The sequence below is a fragment of the Mobula birostris genome, chromosome 4, assembly GCF_030028105.1.
Source record: "Mobula birostris isolate sMobBir1 chromosome 4, sMobBir1.hap1, whole genome shotgun sequence".
Taxonomy (NCBI): Eukaryota; Metazoa; Chordata; class Chondrichthyes; order Myliobatiformes; family Myliobatidae; genus Mobula; species Mobula birostris.
The window spans coordinates 133869308-133893369 of NC_092373.1; the positions used below are offsets into that span (position 1 = coordinate 133869308).

Genomic DNA, 24062 nt, shown 5'->3' on the forward strand with positions numbered 1-24062 from the left:
TGCAGATGATACCAGCCTAATAGCAAGTGCTGCAGAAGACCTACAAGTCCTCCTAGACAAAGCAGTGCAAACAAGTGCAGATTTTGGTCTAACCATCAACTTTTAAAAAAAAACAAATGTATGGTAATATCAAAACAGCAGGATACTCCCAACTGCCAATTGTACGTCGGTAACCAAGAGATTGAATAAAAGACCAGCTGTAAATACCTGGGTAGCTTTATATCACAAGATGCTAGAAGTAAAGTAGAAATAAAAAGAAGAATTGCCATTGCCAAAACCAACTTCCAAAAAATGAAACCCATTTTTACCAACAGACACATTTCTATGACAGCAAGGCTTAGGCTACTAAAATGTTACATCCGGTCAATCTTGCTGTATGCTTCCGAAACATGGACTATAACACCAGAACTCCAAAGAAACTTAGAAGCAACAGAAACGTGGTTTCTTAGAAGAATGCTAAAAATATCATATAGAGATAGGGTAACTAATGAGACAGTACTCCAATGTGCCCATACAAAAAGATCTTTAATGAGAACATTAAATGAGAGGAAACTTGAATTCCTGGGCCATGTCATCAGAAAGGGAGAAATAGAATGCCTTAAGTTACAAGGCCGTATGCCTGGGAAATGCGGAAGAGGAAGGCAAAGAAGAAAATATGTGGGCACTGTGAAAGAACTAACAGATCTAAGTGTGCGAGGTATCATTGATGCTGCGTGGGATCATTCGATGTGGAAAGCCATGATTGCCCAAGCGTGTAACATGCAAGGCACATGAAGATGAAGAAGACGTTTGCATTTGCACATTTGTTGTTCATTGATCCTGTTTACAGTTGCTGTTCTGTAGATTTGTTAAGTATGCTCGCAGAAAAAGAAACTCAGGGCTGTATATGGTGACATGCATCTACTCTGATAATAAATTTTACTTTGATCTTTGACTCCACAACTACATTTCAGGCTGCGGCTCTTCACCACTTTCTTCATAACACATCAGAGAGGAGTGACAGACCCTTCGTAAGCTTCACTGTTACATTGAGAACTTGATCAGCGTCCACAACTTGAAGTTATTTCAGAAGAAGCCCAATTTTGATGAATCTTGACCTTTGGTATTTGTAGTCATCAGTGTAAGGTCTAAAAGTATTAACATGATTGTGATATCCAAAGGTTCAGATCCCTTTATCACTCTCTTTTTGGCAGCAGGTTCCCATTGAAAGAATTAATAGAATCTCATTTATTGTCTGTCTTTGTTAAAGATCAATTGCAAATTAGTTTCCAGTCCGATGTCAATTGTAATCGACCTGATTTGAATAATAATACCAAAGCTGCACTTTCGTTACACATTTTGCAAATGGTAAGGAGGTTGCAAGGGATAATTTTGTTAAATTGCCTGTGCTATGACTCTACATGAAAACTCATTGTTTTCCTGTTCTGAGGCAAGCTAATTGATAGGGTAGTTACACAGTCCTATTCTGGTAATTTTTGTTTTAAATAATTGGAATCCAGTCCATGCATTGGTTACAAATATGCACCATTGATGTCTCCTTTTATGTTTTACATCTCTTAAATCTAAACAGTAACTTACGTAAATAGTCTGTCAGTGCTATTGGAGGCTTTTAAACTCTCCTGCCACCAAGGAAAAATGCTGCTCAGTGGCACTCCCCAATAACACTTGTAGTAAATTTTCAGACTTTCCAGTCTACTGGCTCATCCAGTCCTGTCAATATCTCGGTGGATGGCTGCAGTCACATGACTTTGCATTAGCTGTGTGAACACTCTCTCTTTCGGGCCACGTTGATAAATTTTGTATGGCCATTCTATTCTTTCCAGATCTACCCCACGGTCCACATTCGGAGTCTGTCAGAGTCACTGATTGTATCCGGTGCTGCCAGTGCAGCCTCCTACATCAGAGAGACCTGATGCAGATCGGGGGATCCGCCTTGTCAAGCACCTTCACTCTGTCCACCACAAAAACCAGGATGGCCTGGTGGCTACCCATTTCAACACAACTTCCCATTCCCATTCTGACATGTCAAGCCACGGCCTCCTCTACTGCCATGATGAGAGGCCAAACTCAGGTTGGAGGAGCAACACCTTATATTCCATCCGGCAAATGAGGTGCTGCTCCTCTAGCCTGATGGCATGAACAATGATTTCTCTAATTTATGTCCCCCCCCCCTCTTTTTCCATTCCCCATTCTGGTTACCCTCTCACCCCTTTTCTCACCTGCCCATCACCTCCTTCTGATTACCCCCTCCTTCCCTTTCTCCTGTGGTCCACTCCCTGCTCCTATCAGATTCCTCCTTTTTCTGCCCCTTTACCTCTTCTACCTATCACTTCCAGCCTCTTACTTCATCACCCCCCCCCGCCACCCACCCACTGACCTTCCCCCTCATCTGGTCTCACCCATCTCCTACCAGTTTATATTCTTCCCCTCCCTCCAACTCCCTCTGGTTTCTGCCCCCTTCCTTTCCAGTCTTGATGAAGGGTCTCAGTTTGAATCATTGAGTATTTATCTCCTCCATAGATGTTGCCTGACTTGCTGAGTTTCTCCAGTATTTTGTGTGCGTTGGTCAAGATTTCTAGCATCTGCAAAATCTCTTGTGTTTCAGATCTACCCCACACTATGACTGTGAATACGTTGCACCTTAGCTGTTCCAAGAAGAATGGGAATAATTTTATTTTCTTCATTTAGGAATGTTCTGGAGATAGAACATTCTTTATATTGCAGTATATTACTTGGAGTGTGCTATAATTATTAGGAACGACACACGAAAGATCTGGAGGAACTCAGTAGGTCAGGCAGCATCTTTTTGGAGGGAAATGGGCAGTTGATGCTGTGCATCAAGAGCCTTCATTAGAACTGGAAAGAAAGAGGAAAGGTGGTCAGAAATAAAAAGGTAGGGGAGAAAGAGTGCAGCAAGAGCTGGTGGATGATAGGTGGAGCCAGGTCAGGTGAGGTGGTGATAGACGGGTGTGGGAGGGGGAGGGCGGGAATGATGTAAGGAGCTGGGAGGTGATAACTGGAAGTAACAAACAGCTGAAGAAGATGGAAACTGAGTGGAGAGGACAGTGGAAAATGGAGTAAATGGAAGGAAGTGAGGAGGAATGTGTGGGTAATGTGCAGATTGAGAGAGTAAGGGAGAAGAGGGAAATGGGGGAATGGGGGCCATGTGACTGGTTAGCATAAGTTAGAAAAGTGGATGTTAATGCCAGCTAGATGAAGCCGACTAAGGCAAAATGTAAGGAGTTATTGCTGTAATCTGTGTCTGAAGAGGCCATGGGTGGACATGTTGGTCACCAGAAGATCTTGGCTATTATGGCAGATGGATTGAATGTGCTCTACATAGCAATTTCCCTCAACTTGAGTATAATTATCGGACTTTTTTTTTAGGGGAGTGAAGATGATAGAATTCAGAAATCCTTTATGTAAATTTTAGTGGATTTTTACCAATGGACAAACTTCATTCTCAGTATGTGGCTGCAGCGTGCTTTAAATTAACTGAGCTCCAAATGGGAGAGAAAGAAGGCATTGGTTTATTATTGTCACAGGTACCGTGATAACCTTCATCTACATGCCAACGAGATAGATCATTCCGTACACAAATACATACATTGGGGTAGCAAAAGTTAAACCAAATGCAGAAAATAGTGTTATGGTTATGGAAATGTACAGTGCAGAAAGACAAAATACAAGGATCATGACGTGGTAGATTGGGAGACAAAGAGTTAAAGAGTTCACCTCGCGAATGAGAGGTCTGTTCAAGATTCTGATAATGATGGAGAAGAAGTTAAACTTGAGCAGGTGGTATGTGCTCTCAGGGTTTTGTATCTTCTGCCCCAGAAGAAAAACAGAAAACGCAGAAATATTTTGCAGCTCAGAGAGCACTTTAGGAGAGGAATAGTTACTGGGCAGGATGGTGTTTGATCTACCCTGCCATCTGTGCTCGATCCAGGTGCTAATCCTGTAGCAACATATGCTTTCAGTGGCCCCTGTGGGTTGGCCCTTTCCGGAGGCTTTCAATCCGGGATGAAGTAAATTAAAAAAACATGTTTAAACACATTACTTCTCTCCAGAGAAGAAAAATAAATAAAAATGTAATTAAACTTGCCTTTTAATGGCCACTGATTTGATTTGATAACGAATGTGAGTGCTGCTGGTGTGGTAGCCATTCCAGTGGTGGGTCCAGTAGTGAAGCTGGGGCTCAGTCTGCTAACATCTGATCTACAGTGTGGTCGCTACCCTACGTCACAGTAGGGAGAGGACAGAAGCTGCAGATTCAGTGAATAGTGGAGGGCGGGTGACTGGTGATTCTCAGTGCAACTGTAGACAATCAGTGGTCGATGACCGATCATCAGATCTGGAGGAGATTAGGGGGACAACCGAGGAGATGGGAATGAAACAAACGTTGTGTAACAAGCTGGAATGCGCTCGAGCAAAAGGTGTAGTACTATATGTTGAGATGATTCATGGCACGGTATTGGACTGGGTCTAGATCTGGGGTTCCCGATCTGGGGTGCATGGACCCCTCGGTTAATGGCAGGGGTCCATGGCATTAAAAAAGGTTGGGAACCCCTGGTCTAGAGAATTAACTGGTGGCAATCAGGATCTAGGGGTGTTCAGCAAAGTGGTCACCCGTGGCTTCTCTTTGTCAAGTGGCAAACACTGAATCAATTACTTTAATTGCTACTTCGCCCGAAGGAAATGCTTGGAGCTGCATGGCAAAAAGGGGAGGCACTACATTCCCAGGAAAAAGTGTCAGGGTGGGTGGTGGTCCATGGTGTGGGGGAAAGGTCAGTGCCTTTATAACAATGCAGGAGAAGGGGGAGTGTGTTTGATTGTGGCATCATGCTAATGTTTATTATTTGACTCTTGATGTTGGTGGGAAGGTGATCATGAGGTGGTTTGTGGGGAAGGAGGATCGGTCAGTTGATTGAAAATGGAATGTGCATGGCTGAGGGCCTTGTGAACTGCCATTGAGTAAATAAGTGAGGAATAGCAGTGATGGTCCTTGGTTGAAGAGGAAGGAGTTATCTTGGAAGCACTGGTATGGAAGAGGACATCATCAGAACAAAGGGCACAGGACACCAGGAGGGGTTAGAGTTCTTATAGAAAGCAGGGTGTGAGGAAATACAGTTAAGGTAGTCATGAAAGTTGGTAGGTTTAGAGTAGATATTGTCCAGTAGAATAGAGTTGATGACAGATTAAGTAAAGAGAGAGTGAAGTTGAAAATCAGAGCAAAGTTGGTGAAATTTTCCAGATCAGAGTCAGAGCCGGGGAAGGCACCGATTTTAATTTATGGGGAAAGGATGAAGGAGCATCCCTAGGATTGTTTTACATATCCCATGAAAAGGCAGATGTCCTTGAAACTATCCAGGTGTCCATTGCAACATTCTTTCTTTGGCAGATGCCTTTCTTATGTTATATTTAGATTGAATCACCTTGTTGACAGTAAAATTGCCCAGATTAGTAGGTTAAAGAATCAGCCTCTTTGAGGGCAATCAAAACTGGGAATATAAAGTCAAATTTGCAATTGGAATCAGAATCAGGTTTATTATCTCTGACATATGGTGTGAAATTTGTTGTTTTGCAAATCTACTGTTGTTACAGGCAAGAAGTGACATTACAATCCAACAGAATTTCACTGCTGCTAGTGACCAAGACTTCAGACAATTTATTCTGAAGGATTACCTGTAAATGGACTTTGCTTCAGAGGCAATATAAAAGAAATGTTAGTAGGAAAGGTAAAACTTGTATTTCTGTCTAATTTGGAAACTTGGATTGTACAGGTACCTAATACCATGTAATCACATGATGCTGAGCCAGCGTCAGGCAGTGAGGGAAAGAGATTGCTACTCGGTTTCTGCTGCCAAACTACTTGCCTTGATGCCAGCCTGCTGCAACTCTGGAACCACCCTCGTCCAGGGACAACCAGAGGGTGAAAACATTCTGGGATCAAGAGTCTCTGATGCATCTCACACGATCACTGCAGGTAAGGTTTATTTTCTGGTGTATTCTTTTATTTCATCTCTTGCAGTTGAAAGTTGTGGAGTATCTTTGTGTCCACTTATGGTATAGTACAGTGGGTTTGACTTCAGGTAATCAGGAGGAGGCTTCTCTGTCCATATTAGACCTGTTACTGTGAGGCTTAATGGTGCCTATTGCTTTTCTTTCTACATTCATGATTGTGTGGCTAAGTACAACCTAAGTGTCATCTATAAATTTGTCAGTGACAACACTTGTTGGTAGGATAGCATGTTGGCCTTCATAACAAGGGGAATTGAGTATAGGAACAAAGAGGTCCTTCTGCAGTTGTACAAGGCCCTGGTGAGACCCCACCTGGAATATTGTGTACAGTTTTAGTCTCCAAATTTGAGGAAGGACATTCTGGCTATTGAGGGAGTGCAGTGTAGGTTCACAAGGTTAATTCCCAGGATGGCGGGACTGTCATATGTTGAAAGATTGGAGCGACTGGGGTTGTATACACTGGAATTTAGAAGGATGAGGGGGGATCTGATTGAAACATATAAGATTATTAAGGGATTGGACACGCTTCAGGCAGGAAACATGTTCCCGATGTTGGGGGAGTCCAAAACCAGAGGCCACAGTTTAAGAATAATGGGTAGACAATTTAGAACGGAGTTAAGGAAAAATTTTTTCACACAGAGGGTTGCGGTTCTGTGGAATGCTCTGCCTCAGGAGGCAGTGGAGGCCAATTCTCTGGGTTCTTTCAAGAAAGAGTTAGATAGAGCTCTTAAAGATAGCAGAGTGAAGGGATACGGGGAGAAGGCAGGAAAAGGGTACTGATTGTGGATGATCAGCCATGATCACAGTGAATGGTGGTGCTGGCTCGAAGGGCTGAATGACCTACTCCTGCACCTATTGTCTATTGTCTAATCTCAGGTGGTGATAAGAAGGCTTACAGGGGTGAGATAGATCGGCTAGTTGAGTGGTGTTGCAACAAAATCCTTGCATTCAGTGTCAAAGAGAACAGGGAAGTGATCGTGGACTTCAGGAAAGGGAAGTCAGGAGAACATACATTGGTCCTCTTTGAGGGGCCATCAGTGAAAAGGGTGAGCAGGTTACGGGGTGTCAACATCTTCGCCACTCTATCCTGGACCCAACACATTGATGCAATCACGGCAAAGGCATGCTAGGGACCCTACTTCATTAGGAGCTTGGGGAGATTTGGAGTGTCACCAAAGGCTTGGAAATTTCTTTAGACTGGTTGCAGGCAGCCTGGTTTGGAGTCTCCAATGCACAGGATTGAAAGAGGTTTGTAGCCTCAGCCAGTTCCATTGCAGGCACAAACTCCCCACCATGAAGAACCTCAGCCAGTTCCATTGCAGGCACAAACTCCCCACCACAAAGAACATGTCCAAGAGGCAGAGCCTCGAGAAGGTGGCTTCCATCACGAAGGACCCTCTTGTTGCTATCATTGGAGAGGGGTTACGCCCCACACTCAGTGACTTAGGAACAGCTTCTTCCCCACTCTCATCAAATTTCAGAATGGTCCACGCACACTATACTTCTTTGCATCATTTATTCATTTTGTAATTCTTACTGCTACCACAAAACAGCAAATTCTATGAAGAATGTCAGTGATAATAATCCTGATTCTGGATTCAGTAGTGAGGGCTCTCTGCACTACTCCCTCTCCTGTAAACGCCAGTCCACTACGACCTACAACAGGTCTGTTTCCCCAGGATATCCTTGGTAGTTTATGTATCTATTTACTTCCCAAGTCCAATCATTTACTGTAAGTTTTTTTCATTACCAATGATCACAGCACATGTTCTTTAGAAAACCCCTTCCCACTTATTTCCAGTCCATCAGTCCCTGTTTTGACAATCCATTGTGCTGACAAGTGTGAAAATAATATTCAAATATCTCAAATACAGTTGAGATTCCAGAAGTTGGATCCTTGCATTTGCTTTCTGGAAGGTAGGTAAAAGACCTTAATTGAACTTAAAATGAACTTAATTGGTATCTAAATGATATGGCTTCTTTATCACCATCCTTGCCTGTCAACAACAATTGTTCATCCCAGTTTGGCAAAAGAATAAACCAGGGAAGGTAGTGCACCCGTGGCTGACAAGAGAAATTAGTGATAGTATCAATTCCAAAGAAGAATCATACAAATTAGCCAGAAAAAGCGGCTCACCTGAGGACTGAGAGAAATTCAGAGTCCAGCAGAGGAGGACAAAGGGCTTAATTAGGAAAGGGAAAAAAGATTACAAGAGAAAACTGGCAGAGAACATAAAAACTGACTGTAAAAGCTTTTATCGATATGTGAAAAGAAAAAGATTAGTTAAGACAAATGTAGGTCTCTTACATACAGAAACAGGTGAATTGATCATGGGGAACAAGGTCATGGCAGACCAATTGAACAACTACTTTGGTTCTGTCTTCACTAAGGAGGACATAAATAATCTTCCGGAAATAGTAGGGGACCGAGGGTCTGGTGAGATAGAGGAACTGAGGGAAATACATGTTAGCAGGGAAGTGGTGTTAGGTAAATTGAAGGGATTAAAGGCAGATAAATCCCCAGGGTCAGATGGTCTGCATCCCAGAGTGCTTAAGGAAGTAGCCCAAGAAATAGTAGATGCATTAGTGATAATTTTTAAAAACTCTTTAGATTCTGGATTAGTTCCTAAGGATTGGAGGGTGGCTAATGTAACCCCGCTTTTTAAAAAAGGAGGGAGAGAGAAACTGGGGAATTATAGACCGGTTAGCCTGACGTCGGTGGTGGGGAAACTGCTAGAGTCAGTTATCAAAGATGTGATAACAGCACATTTGGAAAGCGGTGAAATCATCGGACAAAATCAGCATGGATTTGTGAGCAAAACCATGTCTGACGAATCTCATAGAATTTTTTGAGGATGTAACTAGTAGAGTGGATAGGGGAGAACCAGTGGATGTGGTATATTTGGATTTTCAAAAGGCTTTTGACAAGGTCCCACACAGGAGATCGGTGTGCAAACTTAAAGCACGCGGTATTGGGGGTATGGTATTGATGTGGGTAGAGAATTGGTTGGCAGGCAGGAAGCAAAGAGTGGGAATAAACGGGACCTTTTCAGAATGGCAGGCAGTGACTAGTAGGGTACCGCAAGGCTCAGTGCTGGGACCCCAGTTGTTTACAATATATATTAATGACTTCGACAAGGGAATTAAATGCAGCACCTCCAAGTTTGCGGATGACACGAAGCTGGGTGGCAGTGTTGTGAGGAGGATGCTAAGAGGATGCAGGGTGTCTTGGATAGGTTAGGTGAGTGGGCAAATTCATGGCAGATGCAATTTAATGTGGATAAATGTGAGGTTATCCACTTTGGTGGCAAAAACAGGAAAACAGATTATTATCTGAATGGTGGCCGATTAGGAAAAGGGGAGGTTCAATGAGACCTGGGTGTCATTGTACACCAGTCATTGAAAGTGGGCATGCAGGTACAGCAGGTGGTGAAAAAGGTGAATGGTATGCTGGCATTCATAGCTAGAGGATTCGAGTACAGGAGCAGGGAGGTACTACTGTAGTTGTACAAGGCCTTGGTGAGACCACACCTGGAGTATCGTATGCAGTTTTGGTCCTCTCTTTCAGAGTTGATGCCTCCAGAAGACACGGTACATCATTAAAGACCCCTCACACCCTCTCCATGAACTGTTTGTTAATCTGCCATCAGGCAAATGTTACAGGAGCATCAAAACTAAAACCGCAAGGCTATTAAACAGCTTCCTCCCACAGGCAGTCAGACTGCTAAATAGCTACTCTACCTGACTCTGCTTTGGACACTTTTAACTTGCACTGGACACTTATAACTGATTTAACTGACATGTGGCTGTTGTGTTTTACTATTTATTGTTATGTTTATTATTTAGTGTTGCGTTTGTTATGTTATGATTGCACTGCTCCTGAGAAACGCTGTCTCATTCTGCCCTGCAGAGCTGATGTACGGTTAGAATGACAATAAGGTTTTTTGAATCTTTTGAATTTTGAATCTAATCTGAGGAAAGACATCCTTGCCATAGAGGGAGTACAAATAAGGGTCACCAGATTGATTCCTGGGATGGCAGGACTTTCATATGATGAAAGACTGGATCGACTAGCCTTATACTTGCTGGAATTTAGAAGATTGAGGGGGGATCTTATTGAAACGTATAAAATTCTAAAGGGATTGGACAGGCTAGATGCAGGAAGATTGTTCCTGATGTTGGGGAAGTCCAGAACGAGGGGTCACAGTTTAAGGATAAAGGGGAAGCCTTTTAGGACCGAGATGAGGAAAAACTTCACACAGAGAGTGGTGAATCTGTGGAATTCTCTGCCACAGGAAACAGTTGAGGCCAGTTCATTGGCTATATTTAAGAGGGAATTAGATATGGCCCTTGTTGCTAAAGGGATCAGGGGGTATGGAGAGAAGGCAGGTACAGGGTTCTGAGTTGGATGATCAGCCATGATCATACTGAATGGCGGTGCAGGCTCGAAAGGCCAAATGGCCTACTCCTGCACCTATTTTCTATGTTTCTATGTGGTAATATTAACTTCAGTCTTATCTTGTCTCAGGCTCTGAAGGAGTGGTAGCATGCGCAGAAATCCCAGGGGATTGGGAGAGACTCCGAAAACCACTGGACGTCAGTTACCTGCACTACCTGTGGGAGGCTCGGGTTAACATTACTGCCTGTGTGAGGAAGTGTAAGGTGTGGTCTGCACCTTACGATGGTGAAAATCCAGATCCTGAACATTTTTCTCCTGCGTTGACAGAGGGCACCAGCAAACTCAGCAGCAAGGTGTTGGCTAAAAGCCAGCACAATGCTGCCGTCAGGAGGTCCAGGTCAAAAGCCAGTTCCATCAGGGAAAGGATGCAGCCGGAGCTGGAATGGGATGACAGCTACGATACTGGGATGTCTCCTAGTTCGGATGATGGATCTCTACAACCTTATTCACTTATTAAGCAAGGAACTGCAATCGATGCACCACCAGCAGACCCTCCCAAGCACATTCAGGAGATGAAGAAAAGTGCACTAATGCTTATCAGAGGGTCCTACATTGAGGAATCGGATTTTCACGACGATGTCATAGTTTATAGACTTTGTGCCGAAAAGGATGCTCAGGATAATGTTGAAAGTAACGCCAAAAAGGTGAAGACACCATCTGGTGATAGGAGCACAGATCAGAAGGCACAGCTGAGTAACGGGCCGGTGAATCGGACAATGCACAGCACCTCGAGGAGCGCAGTTTCTGAGAAACAACACGCTGTGAGTGCCCGTGGTGAGCAAGGCACAGAAATGGAGCATTCTGGACTGGCACCTGACCATGGCGATCAGAACCAGGAAACTACACTGAGCGCCGAGTCCAAAGACTTGAACCAGCACACGCTGAGTATGGAGACTGAAGACTTCCTTTCCCAGTACCAGGACCTTCTTGCAAAACTAAATTACAATCCGAATGAATTAAGTGCATCGAACCAAAACTCTTCTGAACCCAGCACTCCTACAGAAGACGAAGATGATTTTGAGAAGTTCACTGTGGCCCCACATTCTGACAACTTAACTTTTCCATTTGGTCCAAAAGTTCACTTAATGTTTTCCAATAATCCAGCTAGGGTACATGGAGCTCCATTCACAGGTATGTCGACTTACTGAAATGAGTATCTGAATTGGGGTGTCATAGATCTAGCAGCCAGCATTAGGGAGAGGTCATTTCAGATGCACAGTGAGCCAGAGAACAATAAATTTCACCACCTATGCCCCCAGTGATATTAAACCTGATTGTGAATCTGATTCTGAAACAGACTCATTAGCTCTGGCAGCATCTATATCAAAAAAAAAACTTCCAACATTCCATGTTGATGACCTGTTATATTCTGATTAAAAGGTCATCGACCTAAAATGTTAATTCTGTTTCTCTTTCTGTAGAAGCTCCCTAACTTGCTGAGTACTTCCAGCATTTTCTGTATTTTTTAGATTTACATAATTCACATTGTTTCGCTTTTCAATCTGCACTTAGTTTTTTTGGCTACTAGATACCTGTCAGTGATTTTTTGTTGTACAATGCCACAAGACCAGTCGGACCACTAGAGAAGGCACACAGTGCCTTTCGTACAAAGATGGTGTTCAGTGCTCTTACACATGGAGGTGAATTGTGGTATTCTGCTTGAAATCTCCACCCAGAGATCTTGAACTTCTCTACTTTGGCCAAGGGACTGAGGGGAAACTGGAGGATATATAGAAGCAGCTGCCAGAGGAAAATGCAGGGATGGATACAGTAGCAACATTTAAAAGATATTTAGACCAGGTACCTGGATAGAAAAGGTTTAGAGGGCTATTTATCCATGTGCAGACAGTGGGAGTAGTTCAGATTTAAATCTTGGTCAGCGTGGATGAGTTGGACCAGAGGACCCGTTGTCAAGCTGTATTACTGACTCTCGTTCTTGATCACGTAGAAACAGAAGAGGCCGTTTGGCCCTGTCTGATTGTACGCTGCCCATTTTATACTAAACCCTTTCTATTTTACTTATTCCTTTCTCTACCCCCAGACTGTAAATTTTTGGGAGGAATTTATAGTGACAATTGACGTACTAACCTGTACACCTTTGGGATGTGGGGAAACACGTGGTTACAGGGCACGTGTGTGAGTTTACACTGCACAGGTAGCACTGTAGATCAGCACTGAAGCAGGTCACTCGAGCCGTGAGGCCGCAGTGCTACTGCTTATGCTGTTGGGCACAGCTTTACTTGCACGTTGAAATGCATTGAGAACAAAGTGAAATCAGATAATACAAAAATGGAGAAAATTATGGCATTGGCTTTTTGTATTAAGCACGTTGTTAGTTGTCTCTTTTTGGCTGCCTGGAAGTTGGGTTTGACGGCCTAGACTATTCTGTGGCTGTGGTTTAGCTGCCATCTTCTGGGGCTTCTTGGAGAATTTATTTATAAAGGAACTGTCCCCACCGCACACCCAGCTTGATCCAGTGCATTTATAGCTGGCTCTCCTATGAGGCAGTCACCTAAACCAAGGGAAAGTCACCGAGTCGTTGCATTTACAGTAAGTGTGCTGCCCTCCCACAATGGAGGTCACCTTCTCCTGGTTCTACCTAACCACCTGGGAGGGCTTGAAGACGGACTGCTCCACGTACCATGGCATCTCCTCAGTTTGGTCTGGCACATAGAACATAGAAATGTGCGGCACGTAGAACATAGACAATCTACGGCACATAGGGTTGCCAACTTTCTCACTCCCAAATAAGGGACAAAAGTAGCAGTCAAATACGGGACACTTGTGTTTACCCCGAGAAAGACTACCATAACCACGAAGCCTTGCGCGGGCACCTGTGTGCGCATGCGTGTACGTGCCAATTTTTTTCTACGAATCGGTTTTGGCTTAATCTTCCTGATTCTGCTTTTACTATATGTTAGTGTTATTTTAGGTTTTGTGTGTTACTTGGGATGATTTGGTTATTTTTTGGGTCTGGGAACGCTCAAAAATTTTTCCCCATATAAATAATGGTAATTGCTTCTTCGCTTTACGCCATTTCAGCTTACGAACAGTTTCATCGGAACACTCTACCTTAGCGGGGGAAATATGGGACAAGGGCGGTCCCGTGTGGGACAAACCAATTTAGCCCAATATACGAGATGTCCTGGCTAATACGGGACAGTTGGCAATCCTAACGGCACATCACAGGCCCTTCAGCCCACAATGTCTTGCCGACCATGTAACCTACTATAGAAACTGCCTAGATTTTCCCTAACACATAGCCCTCTATTTTTCTAAGTTCCATGTGCCTATCTAAGAGACTCTTAAAAGACATCTTATTGTGCATCACACCCCCAGCAGTGGGGGCAGACCCTTAACTCCTCTGCGTGTCCTCAGGGAGTTCAGATGCATGTCTGCACCCGATTCCTTACACACTCCTTCTGCAGCCCCCTCATTCCTGCTGTCTCCTTGTCACCAGGCTCTAGACTAATTTGTTCATGCCATTCAGTGCCAGCCTCTGATGTGGTCCTGTGGCTTGTCAGCCGCAGTAATTACCTTCATCCCTCCTGCTTCTCCAGCTCTGCGACCTGAGGGGTGGGGTGAGGGTCAGAGGGCTGCCTCCCATACCCTGGTGAGATCAAGCTGAAGAGTGAAGCACACTGAAGCTGTGCCCCAATTTCCCTTTAGTAACACAGCAGCACACGTGCTAATGAACATGTAAATGACTGAGCGGCATCGTTAGTGAGTTTGGCGGTGTGAGATGGTTTGAGCTTTGGTGACCCCTCTGCCATCAAGAACAGTTGTCGCAAGTGGCCTTATCAGGTGCTGCACTTAAGATGATCTTCTCCCCACCCCCCAACCTATTACTTTAACCTAAATTGAGGCTATGAAAGACTTTCCCTTCTCTTCCATCTTGAGGCTTGCCCTCTATGTGGGGGTTGATGAGGTGAACTGCCAGTGGTGGGGAGGGAATCGGAGAATGGGGTCAGGAATAGCTTGGATGTATCTTTCTGCTCAAGACTTTCTGTAAGAGAGCTGTATTTTAGTGCTTGAACTCACCTTGGCATCTCGCAGGAGGGCATGAAACTGTTCCGGCTTCCTCACCCTGAAGGAAGTTTATGGGATACCCTGCCAGGCCTCTTTTGTGGTTGTCTGAGGGATGCTCGACAGCTGTGGCGAGACTTGAACGCTATCACCTCCTACAAAGTGAAACCAAGCGACATTCTGTAGGTGACAGCGAGGGTTCACTCTCAGTTGAGCTCAATGCCCTTTCATGTTCACCTTGACCATCAAAGCATGGGCGAGCCTTCACGAACTCCCACAGCCGCCGATGAAGCAGTGATTTCAGTCTCCAAGGCCGACATGAGAGCTGCTTTGGGAGGGTGAATCCACGGAAAGCATCCGGCCCAGACGGTGGACCTGGCCAAGTACTGAAGACCCGTGCTGATGATCAGTATCTTTGAACACTCAACTTTGGCAGTTTGAGGTACCCACTTGCTTCAAGCAGGCTTCAATTATATCAGGTGCCTAAGAAGAACAAGGTAACCTGTCTCAATGATTATTGTCCAGTAGCAGTTGCATCCACAGTGATGAACTGCTTTGAGAAGTAGGTGATGAAATGTATCAACTCCTTCCTGAGAAGTGGCTTAGGTCCACTCCAGTTTGCCTACCATCACAACAGGTCAATGGGAGAAGTCATTTCATTGGCTCGTCACTCAATCCTGGAACATCTGGACAGCGAAGATGCATACTTCAGTATGCTCTTTATCGAATAATGCTTGGCATTCAGTACCATTATCCCCTCAAAACTAATCAGTAAGCTTCAAGGCCTTGGCCTCAGTACCTCCTTGTGCAATTGGATCCTTGGTTTCCTCACTTGCAAACGCCAGTCAGTTCAGAATGGCAACAAGTTCTCCTCTACAATCACCTTCAGTACAGATCTAAGCACAGCTCCAATGCCATATCCAAGTGTGCTGAAGACACCACTGTCATTGCCCAAATCAAAGGTGGTGACCAGTCAGCATATCGGAGGGAAATTGAAAATCTGGCTGAGTGGTGACTTAACAACAACCCCTCACTCAATGTCAGCAACACCAAGGAGTTGATTATTGACTTCAGGAGGAGGAAACCAAAGGTCCATGAGCCAGTCCTCATTGGGGGATCAGAGGTGGAGAGGGTCAGCAACTTTTAATTCCTTGGTGTTATCATTTCTAAGTATCTGTCCTGGGGTCCAGCACATAAATCCCATTACAAAGAAAGCACAGCATCTCCTCTACTTTTTTTTTCCCAGAAGTTTGCAAAAATTTGGCATGACATCTAAAACTTTGACAAACTTCTCTTGGTGGGTGTTGGAGAGTATAATGACTGGTTGCATCATGGCCTGGCCGGGAAACACCAATGCCCTTGAATGGAAAATTCTGCAGAATGTACTGGATGGAGCCCAGTCCATTCCTACCATTGAGTACATCTACATGGAGCACTGTCACAGGAAAGCAGCATCCATCGTCAGGAGCCCCCACCACCCACAACATGCTCTCTTCTCCCTGCTACCATCATGAAGAAGGTACATCAGCCCCAGGATCCACATCACCAGGTTCAGGAATGGTTACCCATGAACCATTCGGTTCTTGAATCAAAATGGATAACTGCACCTAATTTCACCCACCCCATCACTGAACTGTTCCCGCAACCTATGGACACACTTTCAAGGATTCTTCATCTCAGGTTCTTGATATTTAATGCTTATTTATTTATCTATCTATCTATCTGTCTGCCTATTTATCTATCTATTCATTTACCCAGTCATTCTTTTTGCATTTGGACAGTTTGTTTTTTGCACATTGGATTTTTGTCTTTCCTTTGGGGTAAGGTCTTTCATTGATTCTATTGTGTTTCTTCTATTTACTGTGAAGGCCTGCAAGAAAATGAATCTCAGGGTTGTATATGGTGATATATATGTACTTTGATAGTAAATTTACTTTGAACTTTGGTGGGTGCGCTGCCTCTTGGCACACAGCATTGCTGTCTCCATCCTGATAGGTCATGTATGAGCACATTAATATCTCTTTCTGTGAAAGGAAAAGTTTTCCTTTTCATGTAAGAATTGAATCTTCGTTGTGAATTTGGAAGCAGGATACACCACAGAACTAAAATCTTAAATATGTCATCTCAAATAAAACCTGATCAGCTCTTAAAAGGGAAGCATTGTTACTATCAGTAGGAAATACCGAGGTTTGAAATGACATTCAGTAAGTATCTCACAGCAATCACAAGTGGTTGAACCTCATGATGTGGGGACATTATTACTTTGTTCTTAAAGCTCCTAACATAATTCCTCGGTGCTGAGCACAATTAAATTATTTGCAGCACATGATTGGGATCTGGTGTTTAAATACACCGTTCACTGTATCCTGTACCCAGAACCTGTTGGCTTTGTGGAGTTCTCTCAAAGTGAATCAGAATCCAGTTTATTATCACTGACTTACATGACATGGAAGTGCAACACAAAGGCATAAAATTGTTATAAATTACAATTGTAGACAAAAGTATGAACAGTGGCCAGAAACACTTAAGCCAATGGTGGGAACAGGTTAGAAATTAAAACTGAGCTGAATAGTCAGAATCGTAAATGGTGTAGGGAAAATGTATTACAAAGACATTAATCAATAAAACAAGGATAAAATCAATGGCAAATGTGAGGGCATCCTCTTTGGATCGTAAGAGGATCAAAACAAGTACTTTCTAAATGGTGAAAATCTTGGGGAGATGGGATTCTGTGCACACATCATCAAATGGTGTGAATAAGTACAGAAAATAAGAAAGCCAACTGAAAATGTTGTTTTATTTATATCTGGATGACTGGAATACACAGAATAAATATCAGTCTTATCTGGAGCACGCTTGGAATCAGTCTTATCTAGAACATGTTTGGAATCGGTCTCATCTAGAACATGTTTGAAGTCAGTCTTATCTAGAACACTTGTATTTCTGGAGTAAATTCGCTAGGAGTGAGTGAATGCAATGCAGATACACCAGAAGGATCTTTGGACTACAGTAGCTAAATTCCAAAGAGGGATCACACAAACTAGGAATAAAAGTAGAATATGTGCAGAGGGAAACAGATCTTCAGATCAATGTCCCTTTGTCAGAGGTTAGATGGAGTAGAGTTCTGATAACCCTGGAATGCTCACCTCGCTTTACTCACAGATGTTGCGTTTTCCATCTGTTTTTGTCTTTACTTCAGATCCCTATAATATTACATCTGCAATATTTTGATTTTGTATCATACAAAATAGGACTTATTCTGTGGAATTTAGAAGCTGACGTACTATTTGGTTGAAATTTAAGATACTGAGGGGAATCAAACAAGGTAGAGGGAGAAATCATCTTGATTCTGTAATGTAGAATCATGGGGTGTAGTCACAACTTTCAGGAGCAAAGTTTGGAAGTGATAAATGCAAAGGGCGATGAAAGTTTGGAACTCTCCTCTGCAAACAACAATTAATACAAGATTAATAATTTTAATCCTGGGATTGATAGCCAACGATATAAGTGAAAATGGGGTAAGGCCTGGTAAATGGGAATTGAGTCAAAGATCAGCCACGATCTTCTTGAATTGTGAGATGGGCTTCAGAGGCTAATAGCTGATAGCTGTATGTTCTTGACAGTTAAGAGGTTAACATGGGCATTAGCAGGATGTGCTCTGACTCACTTTGACTTTCTGTTTACAGGACCATTCGTCAGTGTTTTATTATCTAAGATGGAGAACATGATAGAAAATGAATTACACGTCAACTTGCTGCTGACCGGGATTGTTGCACAATTGGCTTGCTATCCACAACCTCTCCTCCGTTCATTCTTGCTCAACACCAATATGGTCTTTCAGCCCAGCGTACGCTCACTCTATCAGGTACAACAAGCAGATCTTCACTCAGCGAGATTTAGAATTCAGAACAAAGAGCAGTCTTTGAAACAAAACACAATTGTATGCTTTGACCTAATTTTGTATTAGAAATTTTTTTCTTGCTGATTGCAATGAAGGTGCTCTGCATAATTAAGCTGGAAGGCATGGCTTGTCTGCTTGTCAAGGTATATCTGTGGGATTTTTGACCAGAAAGCTCAGCACATCCCAGGGCCTCGGGGACAGGTGGGAGCTGGCTTCAGTAACCAAATTGCTACTTGAAGATTTGCTCCAGGTAACTGCGATCAAGTGTGGGGATGGAAGCAAGTGCAGTGGCTTGTTTTCTCCAGGAAATTTGGGGCCAAGAAGTTCTATTTGCATTATATGGGATGCCTGGATATTTTTAAACACTTGCTTATTTCAGTTCTGGAAATTGATCATTTTTTCATACAAGTCAAAAGTTAGTGACTGCCTATTTTAGTTTCCAATTTACTAGTGAATCTAGGTCATGTTGGAGGTTTTCATCCACAACCATTTAATGTACTTATTCTGACAGCAACTTCTACGCTAATGTCCTTTCTCTGGTATCAAAAAGAGGCAGTTTGATGTACAAATGAGCCAACTGAACTTGAATTCTCTACAGGAGATCAATTCATGGCTCGGGTGGCGTAACAAACACCCATGTCCCATGTATATTGTAGAATAAAACTTTTCACAGAAGCCATTCACCTGAGCCTTGACTGTTTAGCCATCTAGGCCGAAGACACTGTTACCCTGAAATTACCAGTGTCCAGGCAGTGTTGGCTGATTTGCGCCATACGTAACTGTCAGCTCTAGCAGATGTCTCTGTTCACTAAGCAAAGAAAAAGTTTTGTTGCTTGCTTCCTCTTGAACAGAGACTTAACTATCGTCTGGGCATCTGAGCAGGCTTCTCAATGGTCAGAGAATGACATTCTGCACTTGTAGTGTTTCAGACACCCCTTCTGCATGTATAGCACTGAGTTCAGAGTAAGCTCTTACTTTTATTTTAAAGGACACGCAAGATATGAGACTTATGCCAATTCGTATCTTTGGGAAATCTATTTTGGGCTGTGGAGTAATTTGCAGAAAGGAAGATACAAACCCAGTGGACAAAACTTGGGCCAGCAGAAAGTGCTGATGAAGAAGTTGGTAACTCACCCATCCTTGCAGCTGAGTTCACAACTTTTTGATAGTTAGTTGCCAGAATCCATGTTATTATTTCATAACTTCTTGAACACCAGACCAATGAAGAAATTTTGTCAGCTGAACAATGAGCAAAATCAGCATTTAACCTCTAACCAGGCCGTAAGTCACAAGTTCAATTTAATACCAGCAAATAAAATTTACTGCCATTTCCAAAGACTTCAGTTGTTTCCAAGAATTATAGCTGCTCATCTGGACTTCAAAATCCCTTAATTTTGCAATACCCAAACAACTATTGTCCAGGCCTGACTTTCAACAAATTCAGCCTGAGCTTCCTCTAAATAGTAGCAGGGAATTTTCTACTGATAGAAATAAGGAGGAACTATCACAAACTCAGGAAACCAATCATGGCAATAGTTCAGCTTCCTTGCACTGATTACTTCTTGCACATAGGTCAAGCTCATCTCGCAACCTTTGTGCTTCCTTGCTGGAGAGCACACATTTAAACAATGGGTTCTATCCTCTGGGTGCCTGCATTCAATCACATTCAACAAATGAGTGATAAAAGGTCACGAGAGTGTGGGAATGAGCTGTCAGCGCAAGTGGGACATGTGAGCTCGATTTCAACATTTTAGAAGTTTGGATGGGTATGTGGATGGCAGGGGTGTGGAAGGCTATGGTCTGGGTGCAGGTCGATGGGAGTAGATAGTTCAAATGGTTTGGCACGGACTAGACTGGCTGAAGGGCCTCTTCTCAATGTCACACAGAATCAGATTTATCAGTCTTTTATTACATCAAATTTATTGTTTTGTAGCAGCAGGACAGTACAAAGACACGAAATCACTATAAATTATTAAATAAATAGCACAAAAAAAGGAATAATTAAGTAGTAATGGACCATTCAGAAATCTGATGATGGAGCAGTGGAAGTTGTCGTGAATCACTGAGTATGGGTCTTCAGGCTCTGGTATCTCCTCCCTGACGGTAGTAACATGAAGAGGCCATATCCTGGAAGGTCAATGTGCTTGATGTTGGGACCTGTCGTCTTGAAGAACCACCTCTCTAAGGTGGCCATGATGGAGGTGGCTCAGCTTCCAACCCTCTGCAGCCCCTTGCGATTTTGAGCATCGGAGCCTCCGTATCAGGCAGTGACGCAGCCAGTCAGAATGCTCTCCACTCTACATCGATAGAAATTTGAAAATCTTTGGTGACGTTTGAGTTGCTCCATCTTGTAGAAGCATCTGCAACCATCCACCACCTATCCTTCTCAAGTCAAGTCACTTTTTATTGTCATTTCGACCACAACTGCTGGTACAGAACATTGTAAAAACGAGATGTTTTTTGGGACCGTGGCGCTACATGAAACAACACAAAAACTACACTAGACTACAGACCTACCCAGGACTGCATAAAGTGCACAAAACAGTGCAGGCATTACGATAAATAATAAACAAGACTATAGGCACAGTAGAGGGCAGTAGGTTGGTATCAGTCCAGGCTCTGGGTATTGAGGAGTCTGATGGCTTGGGGGAAGAAACTGTTACATAGTCCGGTCGTGAGAGCCCGAATGTTTCAGTGCCTTTTACCAGATGGCAGGAGGGAGAAGAGTTTGTATGAGGGATGCGTGGGGTCCTTCATAATGCTGTTTGCTTTACGGATGCAGCGTGTGGTGTAAATGTCTGTAATGGCGGGAAGAGAGGCCCCAATGATCTTCTCAGCTGATCTCACTATCCGCTGCTGGGTCTTGCGATCCGAGATGGTGCGATTTCTGAACCAGGCCGTGATGCAGCTGCTCAGGATGCTCTCGATACAACCTCTGTAGAATGTGGTGGGGATGGGTGGTGGGAGATGGACTTTTCTCAGCCTTCGCAGAAAGTAAAAACGCTGCTGGGCTTTCTTTGCTATGGAGCTGGTGTTGAGGGACCAGGTGAGATTCTCCGCCAGGTGAACACCAGGAAATTTAGTGTTCTTTACGATCTCTACAGAGGAGTCATCGATGTTCAGCGGTGAGTGGTCGCTCCATGCTCTCCTGAAGTCAACAACCATCTCTTTTGTTTTGTTCACATTCAGAGATAGGTTGTTGGCTCTGCACCAGTCCGTTAGCCACTGCACCTCCTCTCTGTATGCTGACTCGTCGTTCTTGCTGATGAGACCCACCACGGTTGTGTTACTGGCGAACTTGATGATGTGGTTCGAGCTGTGTGTTGCAGCACAGTCGTGGGTCAGCAGAGTGAACAGCAGTGGACCGAGCACACAGCCCTGGGAGGGCCCCCGTGCACAGATGCTGCTTCCAATCCGGACTGACTGAGGTCTCCCAGTCAGGAAATCTAGGATCCAGTTGCAGAGGGAGGTGTTCAGGTCCAGTAGGCTCAGCTTTCCAATCAGTTTCTGAGGAATGATTGTGTTGAATGCTGAACTGAAGTCTATGAACAGCATTTGAACGTACGTGTCTTTTTTGTCCAGCTGGGTTAGGGCCAGGTGGAGGGTGATGGCAATGGCGTCGTCTGTTGAACAATTGGGACAGTATGCAAACTGCAGGGGGTCCAGTGAGGGGGGCAGCAGGGTCTTGATGTGCCTCATGACGAGCCTCTCGAAACACTTTATGATGACGGATGTGAATGCAACGGGACGGTAATTGTTGAGGCAGGACACTGAAGACTTCTTCGGCACGGGGACGATGGTGGCGGCCTTGAAGCACATTGGAATGACGGCGCTGTCAGGGAGATGTAGAAGATGTCAGTGAGAATATCTGCTAGCTGGTCTGCACATCCTCTAAGCACTCTGCCAGGAATATTGTCTGGTCCAGTAGCCTCCCGTGGGCTGACCCTGCACAGGGTTCTCCTCACATCGGCCACGGTAAGACAAAGCACCTGGTCATTTAGAGGAGGGGTGGTCTTCCTCGCTGCCACGTCATTTTCCACCTCCTGGCACTGGAATAGTTTACGTTAAAAAAAAATTAATTAATATTAATGCCAAACCATTGAGAATCAATCACCTTTAATATCACTGGCATACGTTGTGAAATGTATTGTTTTTGTGGCAGTAGTACATTGCAATACAAGATGATGGGAAATTTAATATTTAAACATAAATATTAACTACAGACTCAGCTGTTTTCTTTGAATGGCTTCCAGTTGGCCTTGCTAAGCCGGCAGTCCTACCCGGTGCTCACCACCCACTGTTGCGGTTCAGCTGGTGGGTGGCTGCAGCCTCCAAGTTAGCTGCTTTGCGATCATCAGGAGCAGCACCTGGAAAACCTGGCTGAGACTGTGGTATCTTCCTATAGCTGGCAGTGTAACACAGGTCAGCAGATTGCCTGCAAACCAATAGGGAAAGGAGGAATACTGACATCCTGAGAAATTACAGCACTTTCATGCTCCACAATGACAGTAGATTAAAGAAGATTTAATCGACTATGCGCTTTCTGACCCAGATTCCACTGATGCTATCAAATCTCCAGACTCGTATCAACATATTTGATTACATTCTAAATGGCGATAGTTTGTTCTCAGTAAGTAAGTTCTGGTGGTTGGGATGTTTCTGATCTGGGAGAAAACAAAACAGTCCTCTGCTTGGTGTAGCTAGATCCTCCATTGAGACTGGATGACCCCTACCTGAATGGGATTCTGTTCCACTAGTTCCATTAGCTGCTGTACTCCTCTGCACCTCTTGGCAGAAAGGTCCACATCACTTGCAGACTGGAAACAATGCAGCTCTGAAGTCACGTGAGAAACTGGGGATGGACACCTCACTTTCTGTGCCCCCACTTACATTCTGGCAGACAAACCAGACAGTGCACTTAATACTTCAACAGGCACCTGTACTGGACAAACGAAGTATACTCCCCTGTTGTAGTCCTCATTAAAGTCCTTTAGTGTTGATAGACAACCTTCCCTTCCGAGATGTTTCCACTTATCTTTCCATCTGGCCAGTCAGCAGATCACAAGTACTCAGTGTCTCTCCACCTTGCACCACCGATATCTGAGGAAAGTCCGCATGCTAAAGGCTGAATAGAAGATTGCTTGCCTGGGCTATCTAACACTTCCAGGGAACTGTAACATGAGTGACACCGACAACCTTTCAACCTGCTGTGATTCTGGGATCGCAAGGCTTGCCCTCCTGTGTCACTTGAATCAGAATCAGGTTTAGTATCACTGGCACATGTCATGAAATACGTTGTTTTGTGGCAGCAGTACATTGCAATACACTATTTTAAAAACTATAAATTACAATAAGAAAAAAATATACTGTACTGTGCAAGTGTCTTAAACCCTCTCCTTTCACCTTTTCCCAACCATGATTTCCCTCTCCCTGCCCCCTTCCTCCTGTCAGTCCACAAAAGTGACCTAGTATATCATCACTCACATATGTCATGATTTTTTTGTGGCAGCGGTATGGGACAATACATAAAATTACAGTAATGTGCCAAAATCTTAGGCACCTGAGCTATACATATGTGCCTAAGACTTTTGCACAGTAGATACTGTGTGTGTGTGTGTGTGTGTGTGTGTAAATTTAAATAATGAGAGCAAAAGA

General features: G+C 43.8%; 1 protein-coding gene across 5 annotated transcripts in view; it reads left to right on the forward strand.

Annotated features, from left to right (window-relative positions):
* Positions 1 to 24062, forward strand: part of fhip1aa (FHF complex subunit HOOK interacting protein 1Aa) — a 163230-nt gene that overhangs the window by 92890 nt on the left and 46278 nt on the right. For all 5 annotated transcript variants that reach the window (XM_072256061.1, XM_072256057.1, XM_072256059.1 and 2 more), the window contains exons 8-10: positions 5784 to 5986; positions 10550 to 11611; positions 18193 to 18371. In XM_072256061.1, coding sequence (XP_072112162.1) covers positions 5784 to 5986; positions 10550 to 11611; positions 18193 to 18371 — 1444 coding nt within the window. The remainder of the gene's footprint in view (positions 1 to 5783; positions 5987 to 10549; positions 11612 to 18192; positions 18372 to 24062) is intronic.